This window comes from Microcaecilia unicolor, chromosome 13 (genome assembly GCF_901765095.1).
Source record: "Microcaecilia unicolor chromosome 13, aMicUni1.1, whole genome shotgun sequence".
NCBI classification, from domain to species: Eukaryota; Metazoa; Chordata; class Amphibia; order Gymnophiona; family Siphonopidae; genus Microcaecilia; species Microcaecilia unicolor.
In genome coordinates, this window is record NC_044043.1 from 72,061,884 (window position 1) to 72,084,307 (window position 22,424).

Sequence of the window (22,424 nt, forward strand, 5' to 3'; positions counted from 1 at the left end):
GACCTTAAGCACCCCACCTTCGAAAGCGCAGCAAGCAGCAGCAGTCCACTCCTTCCTTCCGTGTCCCGCCCTCGCCTGACGTAACTTCCGCAAGGGCGGGACACGGAAGGAAGGAGTGGTCTGCCGCTGCTTGCTGTGCTTTCGAAGGTGAGGCACTTAAGTTCAATGCCAGGGAGCGACGGAGGGCGGGCGGGCCGGACTGCGGCGGTGGCACTGGGCCCCCCCCCCCCCCCGGAAGCCCGGGCCCGGGGAATTTTGTCCCCCCTGTCCCCCTCTCTCGGCGGCCCTGGCTGGCGGGGGACCCCAACCCCCGCCAGCCCAGCCGAGGTCTTGTTTAAGTTTTCTTCCTCGTGCTGTGCTGTTGAAAGCTGCATCCCTTCCCTTCCAGTTTTGGATGGAGTCTGACGTCGCAGCACGTTGACGTCCTGCACGTACAACGTGCTGCGACGTCAGACTCTGTCCAAAACTGGAAGGGAAGGGATGCAGCTTTCAACAGCACAGCACGAGGAAGAAAACTTAAACAAGACCTCGGCTGGGCTGGCAGGGGTTGGGTCCCCCGCCAGCTGAAGTAAAAGGCACCGGCAGGCAGGAGGAAGCGGACCTCGGCGGGGGTAGGTGACGGCGGGGGAGGGTTGACGGTGTGGGGGGGGGGGGGCGTCGTCATCATCATCGGCTGGGGGGGGGGCTATAATGTGCCCCCTCACTCTAGCCCCTGCCCCCCCTACCGCTGAACCTCAGATACGTCCCTGATGTGTACCACAGCAAACCGGAATGCAGCTGAAACAGCCAGCAGGAAAAAGTTTCTTTTTTTAAGCCGGATGACATCTGTCTGCTTTATTCTGCAAAATCGTCAAGAATTACCACAAAAGCTGCTCGTGAAAAATCACCGCTTTTGTTCCTAAGTAAAAATCAGGATTACAAGACAACCAACCAATCACAAAGCGGGGTTTTCCTCTTGTCTCCTGTCATTGGCTATAGAGCAGCAAAGGGAGGGAGGGAGAAATGAAGAAGATGATCATGTGCTGTGTCTCCCCATCACTGCAGCTTCTTGTGACTCTGGGCAAGTCACTTAACCCTCCGTTGCCCCAGCTACAAAAAAAACCATATCGTGAGCCCACTAGGGACAAGAGAAAGTACCTGCATTTAATAAATGTAAAGCACTTTGATTGTACCACAGAAAGGTGCTATAACAAATCTCATTATCTAATCACTTATTCTGTAGGTCTAATGTTCAATTTCTCTCCCCAAAAATCTCCACCCAAAATAAAATTTAAAAAAAAAAATATAGTAACATAGTAAATGACGGCAGATAAAGACCTGTATGGTCCATCCAGTCTGCCCAACAAGATAAACTCATTTTACATGGTATGTGATACTTTATATGTATACCCGAGTTTGGTTTGTCCTTGCCTTTCTCAGGGCACAGACCTTATAAGTCTGCCCAATACTGTTCTGGTACTAAAAGTTCTGAAGATTCTGGAATCCTAAAGAGTTACAAGATTGTAGAATCCCAATTAGTAGCAACATTCCATGTAGAACCCCAAAGAGTAACAGAGTAACAGAGTAACAGAGTAAATGACGGCAGATAAAGACCTTTCAGTCCATCCAGTCTGCCCAACAAGAAAAACTCATTTTACATGGTATGAGATACTTTATATGTATACCGGAGTTTGGTTTGTCCTTGCCTTTCTCAGGGCACAGACCGTAGGAGTCTGCCCAGTACTGTTCTTGTACTAAGTTCTGAAGTTAACGTCGAAGTCCCTTAAAATTTACACTCCAGCCCATCCCTATCTATTCAGTCAAGATCAGGGCATAGACCGTAGAAGTCTGCCCAGCTCCTGTTTTGTTTCCCCAATTACCGGCGTCACCACCCGATCTCCGCTAAGATTCTGCAGAACCATTCCTTCTAAACAGGATATCAAGGATTACTTGATAGAATGAACAGAAATAAAAAGTTAACCAGCAAAGAAATAAAATGATGCCTTTTTTTTGGACAAGCTTAACACATTTCTTCACTAGCTGATCAGAGCTAGAGACAGCAATGCAATTAGATACAAGTTGAGTTCTCTCTTCCCCTTCACGTTAATATTACTACTACTACTATTTAGCATTTCTATAGCGCTACAAGGCGTACGCAGCGCTGCAGAAACATAGAAGAAAGACAGTCCCTGCTCAAAGAGCTTACAATCTAATATTGTAATGCAGATAGGGTTTCTATTCTTAGGCGTTCATAAATTGTTAATTTAGATGTTTATTTTCCAGCTAATTAGAGGTTCTCTAAGGATTCAAAACATCAGTGTTTGTGTTTTCACGCTGCAGGTGCAATTGCTGGGTACTTTTTCCGGAAGCATTAAATTTGCACATCTGTGTCACTTTGCTCAGAACAGAAATAAGACAAGCCAGAGGAGGGGTGACAATACTAGGGGATGTTTTCCTGGTGTCCACTATTCAAAGGGCTTTAACTGGGCAGGAGAGGTTCCTGCCCTGTTAAACCCCGCTGAGCTGGCCATCCACCAATATTCAGCGGCACGGGTAGCGCTACCGAATAGGGTCTCTGACCGTTGCGGCTCTGTTCAGTTAGTGTCAGGGCGGTCCGGGTGCAAAACATGGGTGGAGCTGACACTTAATCGGTTAAGTGCATAAAGATAGACAGCAAAAAGGCTGTGGGCTGAGCACCATTCTGAATGTTGGCTGGTGACTGGTTAACTTCCAGGTGGTCGCATTTACCCGGATAGTTAATGCCAGAGCGGGGACATGGCCCGACATTGAATATCTGGGTTTAATTCAGCCCACGGCTGTCAGCGGCTTAAAAATCACTACAGGCTGAATATCAGGCTCTTACTTTATTTTTTGCATCAAGGTGTCTATTGGTTAAAACAAAGTCAGACACTAAACATAATCTATGATTCACTTGTAATTCTAGCAATGTCAGCTCTTACTCCAGCCCAGGGGTGGACTGATAAGTCTATCGGAGGGCCCCACTCTCCCCTAACTAGTAATAGCTAATAATATATGGTGGATACATTAGGGGACCATGACCTTTATTGTCCAGGGGTCCCGATCACTCTCAGTCTGCCCCTGTTCTGACCTGCATATTTATTTATTAGGATTTATTTACCACCTTTTTGAAGAAATTCACTCAAGGCGGTGTACAGTAAGAATAAATCAAACATGAGCAATAGACAATTACAGCAGTAAAAATATTCAACTAATACAAAGTATGGCACAGTACACAGGTAATAGAACATTTTAATTGACAGTGTAGTGTATAAGCAAAGATGGAACATATAGATAGGTAAGAAAGTAAGAAGAGTTAGAAAGTAAGATGACTGATTTAAAGAAAGTTGCACATGAGGTCAGAGAGATGGTTAAATATCATATTGTGTTTGGAATCTGAGGCAGGAGGTGGTAACTGCCGAAAGCTAGTCAAGAAATGTCTAAAACTAGTTCAGTAGGAGTGTAACATCTTATATTACTTTTTACATTTGTAAAATTTGATTGTGCATTCAAAGTGGACTAATACAACCACTTCACTACTGCATCGTTTGGTGAAATGAGAAACGATTGTCAGATTTAATAAAAGGGAACTGGCCAGCTAAATTCATTCAGTCCTTTGACCCCCAGAGCCTTTAAATCACAAGGCAGGCTGTAATCCCCTTTCATAGCTCCCAAGAATATGTCATACACATTCCCCATTCTGCAGACAGGGAAGATTTACTGCTGCAGCTGGAGCAATTGCAACTTCATTTATTCAGGACGGAATATACAAAAAAAAAAAAGGAAAAAAAAAAAAGCTTTTTATTGGGCTGACGCTTCAGAAAATGCCAATGAAGTAGATTTATTTTGACAGCTGGAATTTTAAATTAGGATTTTTTTCTTCTTTAGTGGTATTGTCATCACATTATACACAAAGGCTTAAAACCTTGGCTCCTGCTGCCTAAAATCCAATGTTTATATTCAGTATTAAGACATAAAAGAAGTGGCAATGGATGCATAGACTGTGTTCTTTCTGGAGCCCATGTCTATCAATGAGATGGTCACTTTCTAAGTCAACTTATAAATGAAGTGACGGTCCCAATCACCAATAAATATAAATCAAAGATGTTGGCAAACATATGAACAACATATTATGTAAGTAATTCCAGAAGTTCAATTACACAGGCAATTTATTCACCGAAACACTGGGACATAACTGGACTTTGTGACCATTGCCAGACTCCCCGATGCAGGCAGTTTCGCCGAAACACGAATCATGTTGGGTCTAATTATAAAAATATTGAGTTGACACCCCCACTCTTGAAGGCTCCTTGTAATGTTTTTGGTTTGTTGCTTGTTTGTGGTGTGCTTCGGGTTCCCTCTCCTACAGTCAGTGCCGGTCCAAAGCAAGTCGTCACCTGAGGTGAAGCTAAGATGAGCCCCCCCCCCACTCCAGGCCACTCCCCACCCCATGCCGAGATGCCTCCCCCTCCCTACCACCAGCCCGTTTGCGGCATTTACCTGTTTCGTCATGTTCCAAACCCAACAGCGATCCCCATACACGAAACAGGAAGACACATCAGAGAGGCAGCCGCAGTAAAGGGAAGAAGCGGGTGCCAGCGGCAGGGCAGCGTATGGGAATCGCTGCTGGGTTTGGAACGTGATGAAACAGGTAAAAGCCACGAACAGGATGGAGGAAGGAGGGAAGGAAGAGATGCCACTCCCCAAAGAGTAGAAAGATGCCACTCCCCGAAGAGTGCTGCCTGAGGCCCCCGCCTACAGTTACTGGGACACACGCATCATCATTGCTGCATTTCAAAATTAAAGTTAGCTCTTAAGCTTTGAAAAACACTTGGGGTAAATGATTATAATCACCTGAAGTTTCAGCTACACAAACAGAGAATTAGTGGGCTCACATTATGATACCCCACATAGTTATTAATATTGGGCCAGATATTCAGCTGGCAGTGATCAGCATTTTGTGGACTCTGCCAGCATTAAACCCAGATATTCAATGCCGGTATTAAATTTCTGGGTTTCCAGAGCTAGCAAACTCATAGCCGGATAAGCGCGATATTCAGCATCTAACTGGTTATAGGTTACCGTATAAAGATAGGACTGACTTTTACGCTGTCCTATTTATGCGGTTAACCTGGCCAGTTAAGTGCTGACTCTGCCCTCAGAATGCCCCAAAATAACCGGTTTTCAATTTGGTGCTAACCAGTTATTTTTCAGCAGCACTAACCGGTTAAGTGCCACTGAAAATTAGCGATTAGCCCCAAACAGGTGATTTAACCAGCTAACAGCCATTTCTGGCTGGATACATCGCTTTTAATGTTAACCCCATTGATTTATAATATCACTTTCTAATGTCATCGCAGGCCTGATGAAATCAGCAACCGAAAGGCCGTAAGTTTGTAATCAGTAGCCCAAGGGTTAAAAAAGTAATTTCAGTCATCCGCTCAAGCAGAAATGAGCTGGAAAGTACAGACAGGTCTCCTCTTCTGCACAGAGTTCTCTCAAGGGATCTTTGCTAAGGAAAGGTACAGAGTTAGCACAGCTGTGAATCCATTTGCTGGGAGGAGGCAGGGGCTAGAATGGCCTGGGGAGTTTGGTTACAGATGCCTTTGATTAAGACAGCAATTCTCAAGTTTGATCAAGGCTTCACTTCCCACCAACAGGTCCAGTTAGTAGGATAACCTATATATACATACACATATTATTTGCTGCATTTGTATCCCACATTTTCCCACCTATTTGCAGGCTCAATGTGGCTTACATTGTTCCGTCATGGTGACCGCCATTCCGGAATGAGAGATACAAGTGGTGTTGCATTAAAGATCATGAGTGATATAGTAGATTAAGCAATCAAGTATAAAGAGTTCATATTCGGAAGAGATAAAGTGGTATTGCAGGCTTTGGTAGTCGAGTACAGAGAGTTAGATTTTATTCAGTTCAGGCTTGAGTTTTATATATATATATATATATATATATATACACACACACACAAGCATACACACACACAGACACGCACACACACACAAGCATACACACACACACACACACACACGTACACACACACACAGACACGCACACACACAGACACGCATACACACACACAGACACGCACACACACACACACGCATACACACACACAGACACGCACACACACAGACAACTTAAGCTGGGGGGGGGGGGGGGGGGAGAACGGAGGGAGCTAGAACTGAAAATCTCCAGGCTTAGTGGAGGCACAAGTAAAAGTGGGGATCACGTACCCTGTAAGCTGGCCACGTCATTCTCCTTCTCCCTTTGCATCAAGGAATACTTCTGGCTGTGGCCCTCCACCGTCTTGCTGTGCTCCAGCTTCAGGCTGTTGTGTTGCACCTGCATGTCCAGCAGCTGCTTCTTCACATCATCATGCTGGTTCTGGGCAGGATGCAAAACGGCACCAGTCAGACAGGCGGAATGATATCGGTCTCTCCTCTTAGCCAATCCCATGATTTTATTCCCCCACATACAAAAACCCAAGAAACAGCTCTCTCCTCCTACAAGGCAGTTCAGGAAACAAACACTCAACCCAGTGGCATACCGAGGGCGGGGCGGTGGGGGCGGTCCATCCCGGGTGCATGCTGCAATGGGATGCAAGGAGCAGCCACCTGGCTGTCAGCTCCGCCGGTTCCCTGTTCCCTCTAATGTTACTTCCTGTTCTGAGGCAGGGAACCGGCAGAGCAGACAGCCGTGCAACTGCTCCCAGCACCCCCAGGAGGTAAGAGCAATGCGTCGGGGGGGGGGGGGGGGGGAAGAGAGTTGGAGGTGATGTGCCAGGGGTGGAGGTGATGTGCTGGCGTGCACAGCGGTGATCTCTGCCCCGGGTGACAGCCGACTTGGGAACGCCACTGACTCAACCATGGGGCTGAGAAAAACTGAACCAAAAAGTAGTAAGCGATTTTGAAAGATGCAAATTTTATGTGATCTATATCTTGCTAAGTTGCCACTGGCTCCATTTTTTTCCCAATGCAGGCTGAACCAATGCTTGCTGGAACTTGTTGTTTTGATTTTCCCAGAAAAAGAACTGTGGTAAAACCAGAACAGTAGTAGTAAATCTTATAAAAGATAAAGTCACATGGTAATCCTGCATGGAAAAAAATTTAACAACAACGAAAAAAAAGTAAAAATGTTTTTGCTTACTGTATGCTAATTTAAAATGATACAAAATTAGATTACCAGCCCTCCAGGGACAGAGAAATGCCCAGTGTACCTGAATGTAACTCACCTTGAGCTACTACTGAAAAAGGTGTGAGCAAAATCCAAAAAAATAGATAAATAAAATTACCACAAAGCACAGAGGGTACCACACTTAGCAGACTTGATCTGTAGATCTCAGTTTTGTACTATAATTTCACTGTCTTTGTTCAGGACACCCCTTCTCAAAATAATCCCACACTAATATACATTATGTGCTAATACAACTGCAATCTCTTTTCCACCTTTTTTTTTATTTTCGTTTTTGCTGTTACAAATATATCAGTTACCTTCTCTTTTACAGTTTCCTTATATCTGCATACGCTTTCATTCACTCTCACTCATTCCTCTTACATTCTGTATATCCACTTGCCTAGGGTGGAAAGCTTGTTATCAAAGTTTTAAACTTTTCTTAATTTTTTCAATTTTAATCCACGGAGGTGGTACTTATCCCTTTTACCCTCAGTATTAATTAAATTGCACCAACGTGCTCATGATTTTACACTTTTTCTAAGTCTCTATTTTCCATAAAGTTCATAACGATATTCGCTGAAGGTAATCAAGAAGCCTGGGGGTAGTGATGACTTTTCTCCGTGGAGTTTCCACAATAATTTATGACCGTCTCCGTTTACCATTCCCTCTGTGAAATCTTGAATCCTCTCGACTGTGGATATAGTTCTCAAACTGCTGATAGGACCCAACGAGCTCCTCCGTTGTAGTCCTAAAGAAGTAAGCCCCAATATCTTGATTACCTTCAGCGAATATCGTTATGAACGTTATGGAAAATAGAGACTTAGAAAAGTGTAAAATCATGAGCACATTGGTGCAATTTAATTAATACTGAGGGTAAAAGGGATAAGTACCACCTCCGTGGATTAAAATTGAAAAAATTAAGAAAAGTTTAAAACTTTGATAACAAGCTTTCCACCCTAGACAAGTGGATATAAGAGGAATGAATGAGAGTGAATTAAAGCGTATGCAGATACAAGGAAATTGTAAAAGAGAAGGTAACTGATATATTTGTAACAGCAAAAACGAAAATAAAAAATAAATTAAATAAAGGTGGAAAAGAGATTGCAGTTGTATTAGCACATATATTATATCGAACAACTGGAATGAAATTAATTGCACTCATTATCAGTAGTTAACACTAATAGAGATTTGGATGGGCTGGAGTGGGATTCGATGACAGCTTCAGTAGCTGGAGAATAAGGCTAGTGACTTCGACTGTCTGTGCCCTGAAAATGGCAAGAATAAATCACGATCAAGTATACATACTTGACCTTGAAGTATACATATGTAGCATCACATCATACCTTATGCTATGAGTTTATCTTGTTGGGCAGACTGGCTGGACCGTACAGGTCCTTATCATCTACTATTTTACTATGCAAAAGAGAACCAAGGAGCCCTCACAGCTTTCAGCATATAGCTTCTGAGACTAGAACTCATATTAAAAATGTAGAAATTATTATCTAGTAAAAGGTACTGTTCACCAACTAAGGACAAACAAGACCAAAGCAGGAAATTGATTTTTCCACCTTGGCCCTGGCCCAACATATCTCAGAAGAAAAACCTACAAATAAATAAGTGAAATATTTTCAAGGAATCAAACCACGTTAATGTATGCTGATTATACAAGCCGGTTATTTTAGCACTTCTAGCTGCACCGAGTGGACACGCACTTGGCTTTGTGCCGATTTGACCAGTGCTCATCACGTTTCAGTGTGATGCAGTATTTTGGATTCTCTGTGTTTTTATCATCAGTGGCTGAGCTTTTTCATTTGACCCCTGAAGAAGGTGCGTTAGCGCTGAAATGCAGGACTGCGTGAAGTATTTGGAACTGAATTATTGTACTTTTAGAACTCTTTTATTAATAAACCTGCTGCTTGGATAAACATTTGGTCTACCCCCCCCCCCCCCCCCTTGTCTCTTTTTTCTTTGTACACTAAGTTGACAGCCACAGTCACTTCAAGAGAGGAAACAACTGAGATGCTGAGGAGAATACAGAGCAAGTGCCTAGCTCTGAAAATAAATCAATCAACGTGTCCTACTTACAATATAGGCCAGAAAAATAATTGCAAGTTCAGCTCACAGGACACGTGGCCTAATTCAGGGAAGTACCAGCCACAAAAGAAAACATGCTGCTTGAAAAAGACAAGGCTAGATAGACTTTTGATCCAAGAGATACTCTCACATAGAGAGTCCAAATAGGACAAAGAGTTAAACACTGTTGTAGCTGTCAAGATACGCTAGTAGCGGTAAATGTACACTTTTTGGGGAAAGATAAAGAATTCAGGGGCCCTTTTACAAAGCGGCGGTAAGCCCAAAGCGGGCTTACCGCTCGCTCTTCCGGGACTACCGCTGGCCCAACGAAGCCGCCGCTAGTTATCCCGGCCTGCGCACGCGCCATTTCTGGAGGAAAAAGAAAATCCCCAGAAATGGCTTGGGTGGCAGTAACCCAGCGGTAATCGAGCATCACCACGTGCTGCCTGGCTACCGCCGGGTTAGCACGGGAGCCTCAGTGGGTGGTGGTAAGGGCTCCCCGCCGAATGGCCATGCAGTAAGAGTTCTCTTACTACATGGCCATGTGTGTCTGGGAGCTTTTTACCTGCTGCGGTCAAAAGGGTCCTGGAATGCGGGAAAAGCAGCCCCTGCTGCTAGCGCCGGGCCCTTTTTCCCGCATCTTGGTAAAAGGACCCCTCAGTTAGCTGATCCGACAAGTAAACAGGGCTGCTGAAGCACTAAAGATTAAAAGTGGCAGGTTAAGAACAATCCGAGAAAATGTAAACTGTTCACCTGACACCAGGCTCGGCCTGCAGTTTGTCACACTGCGGCAAAGAGCAGTACCTCTAACAGGCCACCAGAACAGCCAATGCTCAAAGCTAATGGTATTCAAATGATATGTGTGCTCTAAAAGAGAAAGCAAGGGGGAGGGGACATGCTTGGCGCCAGCTTTTGGGGGGAGGGATGGGGAAGGGGTACTCTGTAGTGAAATACCCAAGTGCGTTAACCTTTGCTGTTTGCCCTGTATTTTTATTTCTGTAATCTTGTTCTATTCTGGAGTGTTATTGTTGGTCATCTGGTATACTGGTTGTGCACTTAATAAAAAAAAGATTTAACTATAAATACAAACTTTTCAAAATTTTTCTTTTTACTTGGAAAGCTTACATTTAAGCACAGGAAGCAGGCGCCAATGTGTGCTTTCACCTTCGGGTTTGTACAGACTCATACACATTTATTTCTTAGTACCAGCGTTTCCAGGCTTGTGTGGGCTTTCTTCCACTTCCAAAAAAAAACAAACAAAAAACAAAAAAAAAACCCAACTGATTTTAAAGAAAGAATCATGAAAAGTCTTCTCTTCAAACACCGTAACCACCTGCTCCAAGCTGGCGTTAGGTTTTCAGCAGTATGTGTGGCTTTGTTTTGTGCGCGGTTTTCCGAGCATTGCGAGGCACTCGGAAATGATCTCATTAACATCCATTTAACTACATTTGCATGCTATTTGTGCTAATCTTTGGCATACACAGTGTCTCCAGTGCTAGAGCCCTCTGAGCATTCTGCGCTCACCAATGCCAGTGCTAGTATAGCGCTAATCACCTCTAGATGTTTTGAGCAACAGTCCATAAATAAATATCCAGCCCACTGATAAGAACTGGACTAAAAAGGCTATGAATTAAGGCTACTTATCATAAGGACCAAATGGGTACATTTACTAAGGTGCATTAGCGTTTTTTAACGCACCTGTAAATCTAAGGCGCGTTAAATGCTAATGTGCCTATACATTTCTATGGGCGCGTTAGCATTTAACGTGTGTACACCATTTATGCACGAAAACCTAGCCCAAAGAGGCAAGAAATCTGACAAGCACCCTGTCGAGAGGCAAAAATAAATAAAGGAGTGGGAAACAGCAGAAAAGAACTCAGTTTAAAGATGGTGGGGAGAAATCGTAGGGAAAATTACCCACAACAAAGATAAATGATCTGTGCGACAAATACCACTGCTCTGTTTCAAAGCCTTAAGAAAAGAAATGTGAGGAAGGCCAAGGGAGAATGGGAAGAGAGGGGAGGGAGCTCAGAACCACTGAACTGTATCCCGGCTCCAGAAATAAAAACCACTAAAATCCATCAGAGGAATGGAGCCCAAACCTTGAAAAGGTACCCCCAGCTCAACTGAATCTCAGTTTTGAAACTGGTTCAGGAACTTCTCCATGAAATCCAGAAAGTGTACAGTTAGTGCATTGTCCATCCACTTGGAGACATAGAACTATTGACGTTCCATGGAAGTGTGATACCCTTAAGGGGACAAATAACAAGGAACTACTTTTGATCTCTGTCTCCATTCACTGGTCAGTGGGCATACCCATAAGTCCTGGACTGATCTGTTGGACGCAAAGGAAATATTTTTTCAAGCATCAATGCTCCAATTAGAGAAGCAAAGACAGACAAGAATCACAAAAGATAATCTGGAATCTGAGGAGACATGGCTGGAAGGAATTTTAAGAGTTCATCTACATTCAGAGAGAAATCTCAAGAGAGCACTTAGACCTATATAATAAAAAAAAAAAAGGTCAGGACACGACTGTGACCTCAAGAAACCATTTAGAATCCTGGAAAAACAGAGCTGCATTAAAATGTAACTGTATCAAAATTCAGCCAACGGCAGCCTGCAATTCTTTAAATGCCGACAATCGTCAACTAAATTAGACCTTGATATTGTGGTATAGAGCTTGAGTGCAGGGGGCAGAAAGACGGAGTGAGAGGAACAATACCCTAGTTATGCCACTATAAGGAACTGAACTAGAATATAAGTCCCATGAGGCAATGGGGCATGCAGTCAGTAGCATCAGGCCAGGGGAGGAGATTCAAAAGGAGAACAGTTGCTTTAATTACGTAGTCCTGTTCCAGGAAGCCAGGTGCTATCAGCTCCCTTAATTACCCGACTCTCCTTACATGCTGAAAAAAGAAGGGTTTAGAGAGAGGGGTTTCTTTTATTTCTTTGGTGATGGAGAGAGAGACACAAAGGGACGGAAGGCAGCAGTCCCTAGGTCCAGAGAGAGTCAGAAAGGGAAAGAAAGCCGTATTCTCTGGGTCCAGGAAGGAAGGGCAACCTCCACCCTGAGATATTCATTGCTGCTCAGTACTCTGTGTCCCCAGGGATCCAGCTTCAACCCCAACAACCAACTGGCATTGGGATGGAGACTTATGGTCCAGGGAAACTCCTTTCCCTCACATTTAGGTCCCAGTCACCCCTCCTGGTCCTGCTTCAATTTAAGATCCTTTGGTATTTTGTGCTTTATTTTTGATGGCCCTTGTTATGTACATGAGTTATTTCACGTGTATGAGCCTCCCAGGAGGCTGTGTTTGTTACAACAATTTCTGCTCGATTCCCAGTAGTGAGGCTGCAGTCTACCGGTTCACAGGTGTTTGAAGTTATTTGGTCCAATACATTTATGGTAGTGCTGTAGCTTGAAAATTGTTATTCAACATTTAAAAAAGTTAAAGCATGGATTTATAGTAAGGCTTTTGTTAGTTGAGTGAAAGAGGTTGTAATTTTATGAGGGTTACTTTTGAGATATGAGTTGGAGGAGAGGTTGGGTATATTTGTTTCGGCCCTTGAGGCTTATTAACTTGAGGCCTCAGTGCCTTGGAGTATAACCTTGGCACACCAATCACCTGAAGTCTCTATTATTTTTATGAAGTCTCTTTTATTGAATAAATTACAGATAATTTACTCACAGAGGTTCCGAGGTGCTGCTCCAGGATACAGAGACTTCTTAATCTGAAGGCTGTGGGAGGTGGAGATCCGAGGAGAGGTAGCTGTATTGCAGGGGAGGATAGTTGAACAGCTAGAAATAGTGCAAAGCTGGGTGACTGGAATATGCGATCTCTCGTTAGGGAGGAGATATTTTCAAGGTAAAAAACCAGGTTCGTTACAGGGAGTTTCAGCAGGACAGAGCTGTCTGGAATAAGAAGGTGCTTGCTCCATGTCCCTGGCTAGATGGTGGAAAGCCTCATGGCTGAAAAGACAGAGGGGTTGAGGCTTCACACAGGCTCAGGGAGGAGCAGATAGAGACCAATGGGGACAGAGCCTGCCATCAGGTAGCAAGATGTGGTCCTAGAGGACGGCTCTCAGTTGGAGGGATGGGTCATACCTGGCTGACCTCCCCGGACAGAGATAGTGAGAATAGCCAGGAAATGATAGCAGGAAGACAAAAGAGCCAAGCTTGGCAGAGAGAGAGAGAGGGGGGGGTCTGGGCAGCCTCACAACCAGTGGAACAGTTCTTACACAGCCAAGCAAGTGTGGTTGCACTGCCTGTGAACTACATTACCCACAGTGCATTGCTCATGTATCTTTGCAGTGAGAAACTGCAGCAAGGATAGTCCTTAGGACTGAGAACAACAGTAAAGGTATTAAACACATTTTAGGATCACGTTATAAACTAGTGTGAGGCTGTCGGAGGACAGAACAATATTTACTGTAATATGGTTTTTTTGGGGGGGGGGGGGCACATTTTACATTTATATTTCGTTTTGCTTGTAACATGCTTTGTACTTTCTAGTAAGCATGTTACCAAATTCCATGAAGTAAAGCTTCTTTAGGTGAAAAAAAAAAAAAAAAACCCTAAACATACAGGATATTATAAAGCTCACATTACATCCTGCCTCACTATTTCACCATTTCAACACTGCAGAGTCGTAATTGTCCACTGAAAGCAGAAGCGGCCCAAGCCGTAAACACGCCCCCTAGTGCTCCCAACCCCACCTATGCCGCAAAAAGCAGTAGAATGGGCACAATTTGGTGCCCCCTGCCTCCCTTGCACTCTGTGCTGTTGCATCAGTCACACAACTCACTATGAAAGCACTAAGGAATTAAAATGAGCAGTCACAAGTGGGCATAAGGCTTCTTCTCATTGTCATAATGGGGAAACTATGGGCACAGGTCAGCCCAGAGAAGAGATATAACAGTGTCATAGCACTGGCCAGGCTGGCATCTTTTTTACTGAAAGATTAAAAAAAAAAGTTGCACATAAAGAAACCAAAATTTCTGATAACATTATAAATCAAATGTTAAACTTTCCTCCCTCCTCCTTCCAAACCTAATTTGGGAAGCAGTCCACAAGGATACAATAAATTGGCAAGGGATCCGGGCTGGCATCTTACTGTGCTGTAAATCTACAAATAATGGAGTGGAGGAATGGCCTAGTGGTTAGAGTACTGGTCTTGCAATCCAGAGGTGGCCAGTTCAAATCCCACTGCTGCTCCTTGTGATCTTGGGCAAGTCACTTAACCCTCCATTGCCTCAGGTACAAACTTAGATTGTGAGCCCTCCTGGGACAGAGAAATATCCAGAGTACACATAAGCACCGCCACGCTGGGAAAAGACCCAAGGTCCATCAAGCCCAGCACTCCGTCTCCGACAGCGGCCAATCCAGGCCCCAAGAACCTAGCAAAAACCCCAAAATTAATAACGATCAATGGACTTTTCCTTCAGTACCTGAATGTAACTCACTTTGAGCTACTACTGAAAAAGGTGTGAGCAAAATCTAAATAAATAAATAAATAAAATGTCCAGAGCCAGTGGTTGGGAGGTGGGGATAGTGCTGGGCAGACTTATACGGTCTGTGCCAGAGCCGGTGGTTGGGAGGTGGGGATAGTGCTGGGCAGACTTATACGGTCTGTGCCCTGAAGAACACAGGTACAAATCAAAGTAGGGTATACACAAAAATTAGCACATATGAGTTATCTTGTTGGGCAGACTGGATGGACCGTGCAGGTCTTTTTCTGCCGTTATCTACTATGTATGTTACTATGTAAATGTGCATTCTTAGCCATTTCCTACATAGAGAGCTGTTACAGAAAGGTTAAAGCGTTTGTGTGTGTCTTGCAAAAAGTCTTCATACCCTCATACATTTTCTATATTTTGCAGTCTAAAAAATGCAATTCACAATGTATTAAAATAGGAGTTTTCCACTAATCTATACCACATGCTTTACAGTTTCAACATGAAAGAACAATTATAGATGTATTCCAAAAATAATTAAGATCAAGAAACCAAAAAGTCTTGACTGCACAGTTCATGTCTTTTGTCACAGCAAACCAAAATTAGTTTGGTTTCCAAAAATTCCCATAAAGGCCCTTAGTATGTTATATAGAGCCCACCTGTTTCTAGTCACAGTAATTGAGCAGATTCAAATACAGCTGGATGAATCATCAAGTTGTTTGTTCTACATAATGAATTTGAAAGCAAAAAAAAGACTTCTCAAAGAACGCCAGGAAAAAGTTATTCAAAGTTACACAAAAATTTCAGTGTCTTTTAATGTCTCTTGGGGCACCATCAGATCCATTATTGTATAATAGAAGCAGTTTGGTTCTGGCGATCACAGCGGAGTAGGCAGGGATCAGGGCCCGGGTGGACACAACAGAACAGAGACTGGAGGAGCAGAATGAATGATGATATACTTAAGAACATAATAGTCATACTGGATCAGGCCAATGGTTCATCTAGCCCAGTTCCAACAGTGGCCAATCCAGGTCAAGTACCTGGCAGAATCCCAAACAGTAGAAAGGTTCCATGCTACCAATCCCAGGACAAGCAGTGGCTTCCCTCATGTCTATCTCAATAGCAGATTATGGACTTTTCCTCCAGGAACTTGTCCAAACATTTTTTTTTTAAACCCAGATAAGTTAACCACTGTTACCACATCCCCCAGCAAAGAATTCCAGAGGAACTATTTCTCAAGTGAAAGAATATTTCTTCCTATTCATTTTAAAAGTATTGCCATGTAACTTCACAGAGTGTCCCTTAGTCTTTGTACTTTGAAAAAGAAAAAAAAAATCAATTCACTTTTACCCATTCTACACCACTCAGCATTCTGTAGACCATTATCATATCCCCAATCAGCCATCTCTTTTCCATGCTGAAGAGCCCTAACCTCTTTAGCATTTCCTCATACGCAAGGCGTTCCATCCCCTATCATTTTGGTCACTCTTCTTTGAACCTTTGCTAATTCTGCTATATCTTTGTTGTGATACTGACCATAATTGATGCAATACTCAAGGGTGAGATTACACCATGGAGTGATACAGAAGCATTATAATATTCTTTGTCTTGTCTTATTCCCATCCCTTTCCTAATAATTCCTAGCATCCCATTTGCTTTTTTGGTTGCCGCTGCACAGAAGATTGCAGCATACTGTCTATGACGACACCTACATCTTTTTCTTGGGCGCTGACCCCTAACATCAAGATAGACAGAGATGCCACAGGAGGCAAAGGCTTAATCTACAAGTCAGAGGAACTGGACCAGAAGGAACAATGCGAGAATAAGAGAGGACTACCTGAAACAGAATATAGCGGTCCAGTCTCATTGTAAAGAGGATCTACTGTAGCCTCACAGGGAATGGGAAAATACTAATCCAAATTGAGACAGGGGAGGTCATAGGTGGGAAGGACTCACAAAAGTGATCTTCTACATGATACCGTTGGCCTGCTTCAACAATTTCAATGAGAAAGAAAAACTAATAAATAATACCAGACTTTCAGGCACTCTACAGCGGAATAATCAGAACAATGAAATATATAACGATCTCTTGTAAAATAACTCTGCAAAAGAGAAGGATATTTTGAAAAGTCACCATTCTCTTGAAGATAGAAAATGTGTACTATAAAATCGCTATTCCCTTTTGTCCTTTTATTTACCATTAGAGCGTCCAGTATGACGATGACCACAGTGGAAAAGGCTAGGACAGAGTTGGAGAAGGAGGATTGGTTTTCAGTGGGGAAAGCAAGCAAAAATAGACAATCTTTAAATAGTTGAGTGTGGAGGGTGTAAGTAAGAGACTCAATTGGACAATTATTTATGATGAGTGATGCAAACGTTAACATTTTTTGGAAAAAAAAACAAGCAAATGTGCTATGGCAAAATTTGTACAGGGGATCCTGTGCATTCCTGCTACCAGCACAACTTCTGAAACAACATTTTCTATTGCAGGAAGGACTGTGGAAAACAGGAGAGATAAACTGAATCCGGAGATTGTTGACGACTTATTAAAATATCAAAACAGTGCTTCGTAAGGCATATTTCTCCCCCACCAGGGCATACAGAGTGGGTTATATTTTGTAGCCCTGGACATTTTGACATTTTATTTTGTCTATTAGATTGTAAGCTCTTTGAGCAGGGACTGTCTTTCTTCTATGTTTGTGCAGCGCTGCAGAAATGCTAAATAGTAGTAGTAGTTTAACATGGTGGATTAGGGTTCCTTGGGGTAGTAGAAGTCAACTATTGTTGGGGCTGGAAGGGTAGAGGGTGGGTGTTGTTATAGTTGCCTTTGTTGTTATTGATTTCTATTTGTGATTTATAAACAGTTGCACAGAATATTTTCATTTTTATACTTTAATAAAAAGATTTAAATAGAAAATCAGAGTGTCTGAGGCTTCTGCAGATGAGGACACACTTTGTCCCAGTGTCATTCTCTACATGAAACTTTCGAAAATGAAAGTTGCCTAAATGGACCCCTCAAAACTTTTATAGTCTTTATCTCTGTTATACTGTAACCCCACTTTAGGTACTTTTTGCTCAGAGGATATTATACATACATATTTATATCATGCACACATACATGAAACATACCTATCACTTAGTCACAAAGAGAAATCAATCACATAGCATGGACTAGAACCCATTTATCACAACCACCATCCCAGCCTGCAATCACTAGCGGCTTTCCGTCTGTTTTTAAGAAAACAAGGACTGGATTTATTTACTGACTTTTGAAATGCAAAGACAGTCCCTCAATCCATAACAGGTCGTTTTAAAATTTACACACCAATTGCACATTTAAATGTATAGAATTCTGCCATCCACTTGCCTATATAAATGGCAGCACCGCATCTGAATAGTATTCTATATTTAACATAGTAACATATTAACACAGTGAGTGACGGCTGATAAAGACCTGAATGGTCCATCCAGTCTGCCCAACAGTCGCATACCAGGGGCGAAGCTACGTGGGGCCACGGGGCCATGGGCCCCCGTAGATTTGGCCCTGCCCTCCCCGCTGCCAACCCCTTCGACCCCCCTTTCGCAGCCACAGTCGGGTACCTTTGCTTGCGGGGGTCCCCAACCCCCACCAGCCGAAGTCCTCTTCTCCGGCGCGGCCGCATTGCTGATCTGCAAGGGCAGGCTTCTGTTTCTGTGAGTCTGACGTCCTGCACGTGATGTGAGACTCACAGAAACAGAAGCCTGCCCTTGCAGATCAGCAATGCGGCCGCGCCGGAGAAGAGGACTTCGGTTGGCGGGGGCTGGGGACCCCCGCCAGCAAAGGTACCCAACAGTGGCGGCGGCGGGAAGAGGGGGGTCGAAAGGGTTGGCGCTGGGGGGGGGGGGTCAGCAGTGCTGGGGGGGGCTAAAATGTGCCCCCTCACCTCGGGCTCTGGACCCCACTCCTGCCGAAGTCTGGCTACGCCCCTGTCACATACATTATCAATTCAAGATTAAATCAACAATGAATGTGAGATTATATACTTGATCGCAGTCTCTTTTTGATGTTTCTGGGACATACCCATAGAAGTATCACCCAGCTCTGTCCTTATGTTCCAATTACTGGAGCTGCCGTCAACGCACACTCCAGCCTGTCATGTCATTTGCGGGACACAGACTGTAAAAGGTATGCCCAGCACTGTCCTCATGTTCCAAATTACTGGAGTTGAAGCCCTCTCCAGGTTATCCTAAACCAGACTGCTATATGCAGTACATAAGACTGTACAAGTCAGCCCAGCACTGGCCTTAGTTTTTACACCCAGAGTTGCCATCTAAGGTGAAATTAGATCTTACCTGCTAATTTTCTTTCCTCTAGACCCTCCAGACCGGTCAAGACGCGTGGGTTATGTACTCCTACCAGCAGAGGGAGACTGAGAAAACACTGAGCTTTGAACACTGCCTATATAACCTGTGCAGTACATACAGTAGCCAGTATGCCACTCACAAAGCAGAGTAACAAAAAACACAACTTGAACTTTAACTAGCAACCCTGTACATGGCTTCCGCCAACTGCAAGAACAATCACTGTTTCTTTTATTTGCATTGTAAAGACTGTCAATTCGTGCTTCCACAGGTGGACTATCTGCAACGCCACACCTGCACCAGACCCAGACCAGCCAAAACCTGGTAACAAGAGTCTGAGATTATGACAATCATCAGCTGCCAAGAAATGCTCACCGAAAAACTACCCCCTGGCCTACAGTATATCTGGGCGGGCCCTTGACCGGTCTGGAGGTTCTAGAGGAAAGAAAATTAGCAGGTAAGATCTAATTTCACCTTCCTCAGCGACCCTCCAGACCGGTCAAGACGCGTGGGACGTACCAAAGCAGTAAATACCTTATGGGCGGGATCTACGAAGGCCAGAGGTCAACACTGCTGCTCCAAAACTCGCCTCTTCCTTCGCATGCACATCAATCCTATAATGCTTCACAAACGAATGCAACGAAGACCAAACCGCCGCCCGACAAATATCTGAAGGCGGAATCATACTATTCTCCGCCCAGGAGGCCGCAACTGCTCTGGTAGAATGAGCAGAAAACCCCTTAGGAACCTCACGGCCCTTCACCAAATAGGCCGACGCAATTGCCTCCTTCAACCATCTTGCTATAGTCGCCTTGGACGCCGCTGCGCCCCTTTTTGGGCCACCATGAAGCACGAACAAACGATCCGACACTCTGAATTCCTGAGTTCTAGACAGATAACACCGCAAGATGCGACGAACATCCAACTTCGCCAGCCGACGCTGTTCCGAATCTCCCTCCAAGTTACCTAAAACAGGCAACGAAATGACCTGATTAACATGAAACTCTGATACCACCTTTGGCAAAAAGGAAGGCACCGGCCTCAAAGACACCCTTTCCTTGGAAAAAGACAGAAAGGGCTCTCTACACGACAAAGCCTGCAATTCCGAGGCTCTCCGAGCTGAGGTAATAGCTACCAGAAAAACCGCCTTCAAGGAAAGATCTTTGCAGGAAGCCGCAACCAAAGGTTCAAATGGAGGACTGACTAAGGCATCTAAAACGAGATTCAAATCCCACGGGGGAACCAACCGCCGACGAGGCGGCCGCAACAACTTCACACCCTTCAAAAAACGAACCTCCTCCGGAATAGAAGCAATGGACTTCCCCTGAACCTTCCCCCGAAAACATGACAACGCTGCCACCTGAACCTTCAAGGTAGCCAAGGCCAGACCCCTGTCCAAACCATCCTGCAAAAATTCCAACACCTCTGCCACCGAGGAACGAAAAGGCATCACCGTCCGCTCTGCACACCAGTGCTCAAACAATCTCCAAACGCGAACATACGCCAAAGAGGTGGAGGTTCTGCGGGACTTCAACATTGTATCAATGACTCTGGCAGAAAACCCTTTCTTCCTCAACCTGTGCCTCTCAAGAGCCAAGCCATAAGCGAGAACCGAGCCGGGTCTGGCATAACTATCGGACCTTGACACAAGAGTACCGTTTCCGACAACTGAAGGGGCTTCGCGATCGCCAACCGCACCAGATCTCCGTACCACGGTCGACGCGGCCAGTTTGGAGCTATCAAAATTACCCGGCCTGAGTGCCGCTCGATGCGCTGAATTACTCGACCTACCAACGGCCACGGAGGAAACACATACAGCAATCCCTGCGGCCAGGGTAACAGCAGAGCGTCGAGACCCTCCGCACGCGGATCTCTCCAACGACTGAAAAACCTGGGGACTTGGGCATTGCGCGCCGTGGCCATCAGATCCATAACTGGCATACCCCAAACCGACACAATTCGGCCGAACACCGCCTGATGCAGAGACCACTCTCCGGGATCCAGAGTATGCCGGCTCAAAAAATCTGCGTCTACATTGTCCACCCCGGCCACATGAGCCGCCGAGAGCGCCTGAAGATGACCTTCCGCCCAGTGGCATAACAGTGCCGCCTCCTCCGCGACCGCCTGACTCTTTGTGCCCCCTTGCCGATTGACATAGGCCACGGCTGTGGCATTGTCGCAGAGCACTCTGACTGCCTTGTGGAGAAGCATTGACTGAAAACTCTGAAGAGCCAACCGAATGGCCCGAGTCTCCAACCGGTTGATGGACCACCTTGCTTCCGCCTGGGACCACCGCCCCTGCGCTACCTGACCGAGACAATGCGCTCCCCATCCTAGCAGGCTTGCGTCTGTGACAAGAACCACCCACTGAGGGGACTCCAACGGCATTCCCTTCTCCAGATTGCAAGTTCTGAGCCACCAACGGAGGCTGCGGCGGACAACCGGCGACATCGGCAGCCGTACCTCCAACTCCTGCGACAGGGGAGCCCACCGACTGAGGAGAGAGGACTGAAGCTGACGCATGTGCGCCCGGGCCCAAGGAACTACCTCTATGGTCGCCGCCATCATCCCCAGAACTTGCAGGTAAGCCCGGGCCGTCGGGGACGGCAGTGCAAGAAACCGCCGAATCAGGTCTTGCAACTTGCTGATTCTCGGGGGAGGCAAAAACACTCGGCCCGACCTCGTATCGAAGAGAACCCCCAGATACTCCAGAGCCTGCGAAGGTACCAACTGACTCTTGCTGAAATTCACCACCCAGCCCAGAGACTGGAGAAACTGTACCACACGCGACGTCGCCCCCTCGCTCTCCTCCCGGGACTTGGCCCGAATCAACCAATCGTCTAGATACGGGTGCACTAAGATACCCTGCCGACGCAACGCTGCCGCCACCACCACCATGACCTTGGAAAAGGTGCGGGGCGCAGTTGCCAGACCGAAGGGCAGGGCACAAAACTGAAAGTGCTTCCCCAAAACTACAAAGCGAAGAAAACGCTGGTGTGCCGCTCGAATGGGAATGTGAAGATACGCCTCCGTCAAGTCCAGAGACGTTAGAAACTCTCCCTGCCGGACTGCAACAATGACCGACCGCAAGGTCTCCATGTGAAAAGAGGGAACTTTGAGCGCTGCATTGACTCTCTTTAGATCCAAAATAGGCCGAAAGGCATCCTCCTTCTTTGGCACCACAAAGTAAACTGAGTAACACCCTGAGCGTTGCTGAGCGGGCGGAACAGGGATCACTGCTCCCAGACTGAGCAGACGACGCAACGTGTCTCGTACTGCTGCTCTCTTGAGCCTCGAGTGACAAGGGGACTCCAGAAACCGTTCGGGCGGGGAGGTCTCGAACTCCAGGGCATAACCATCTC

General features: G+C 45.3%; 1 protein-coding gene across 1 annotated transcript in view; it reads right to left on the reverse strand.

Moving 5' to 3' along the window:
• The window catches only part of LOC115482360 (Golgi integral membrane protein 4-like), a 70,401-nt gene that overhangs the window by 27,813 nt on the left and 20,164 nt on the right, over positions 1-22,424 (reverse strand). The window contains exon 5 of the mRNA XM_030222090.1: positions 6,252-6,402. Coding sequence (XP_030077950.1) covers positions 6,252-6,402 — 151 coding nt within the window. The remainder of the gene's footprint in view (positions 1-6,251; positions 6,403-22,424) is intronic.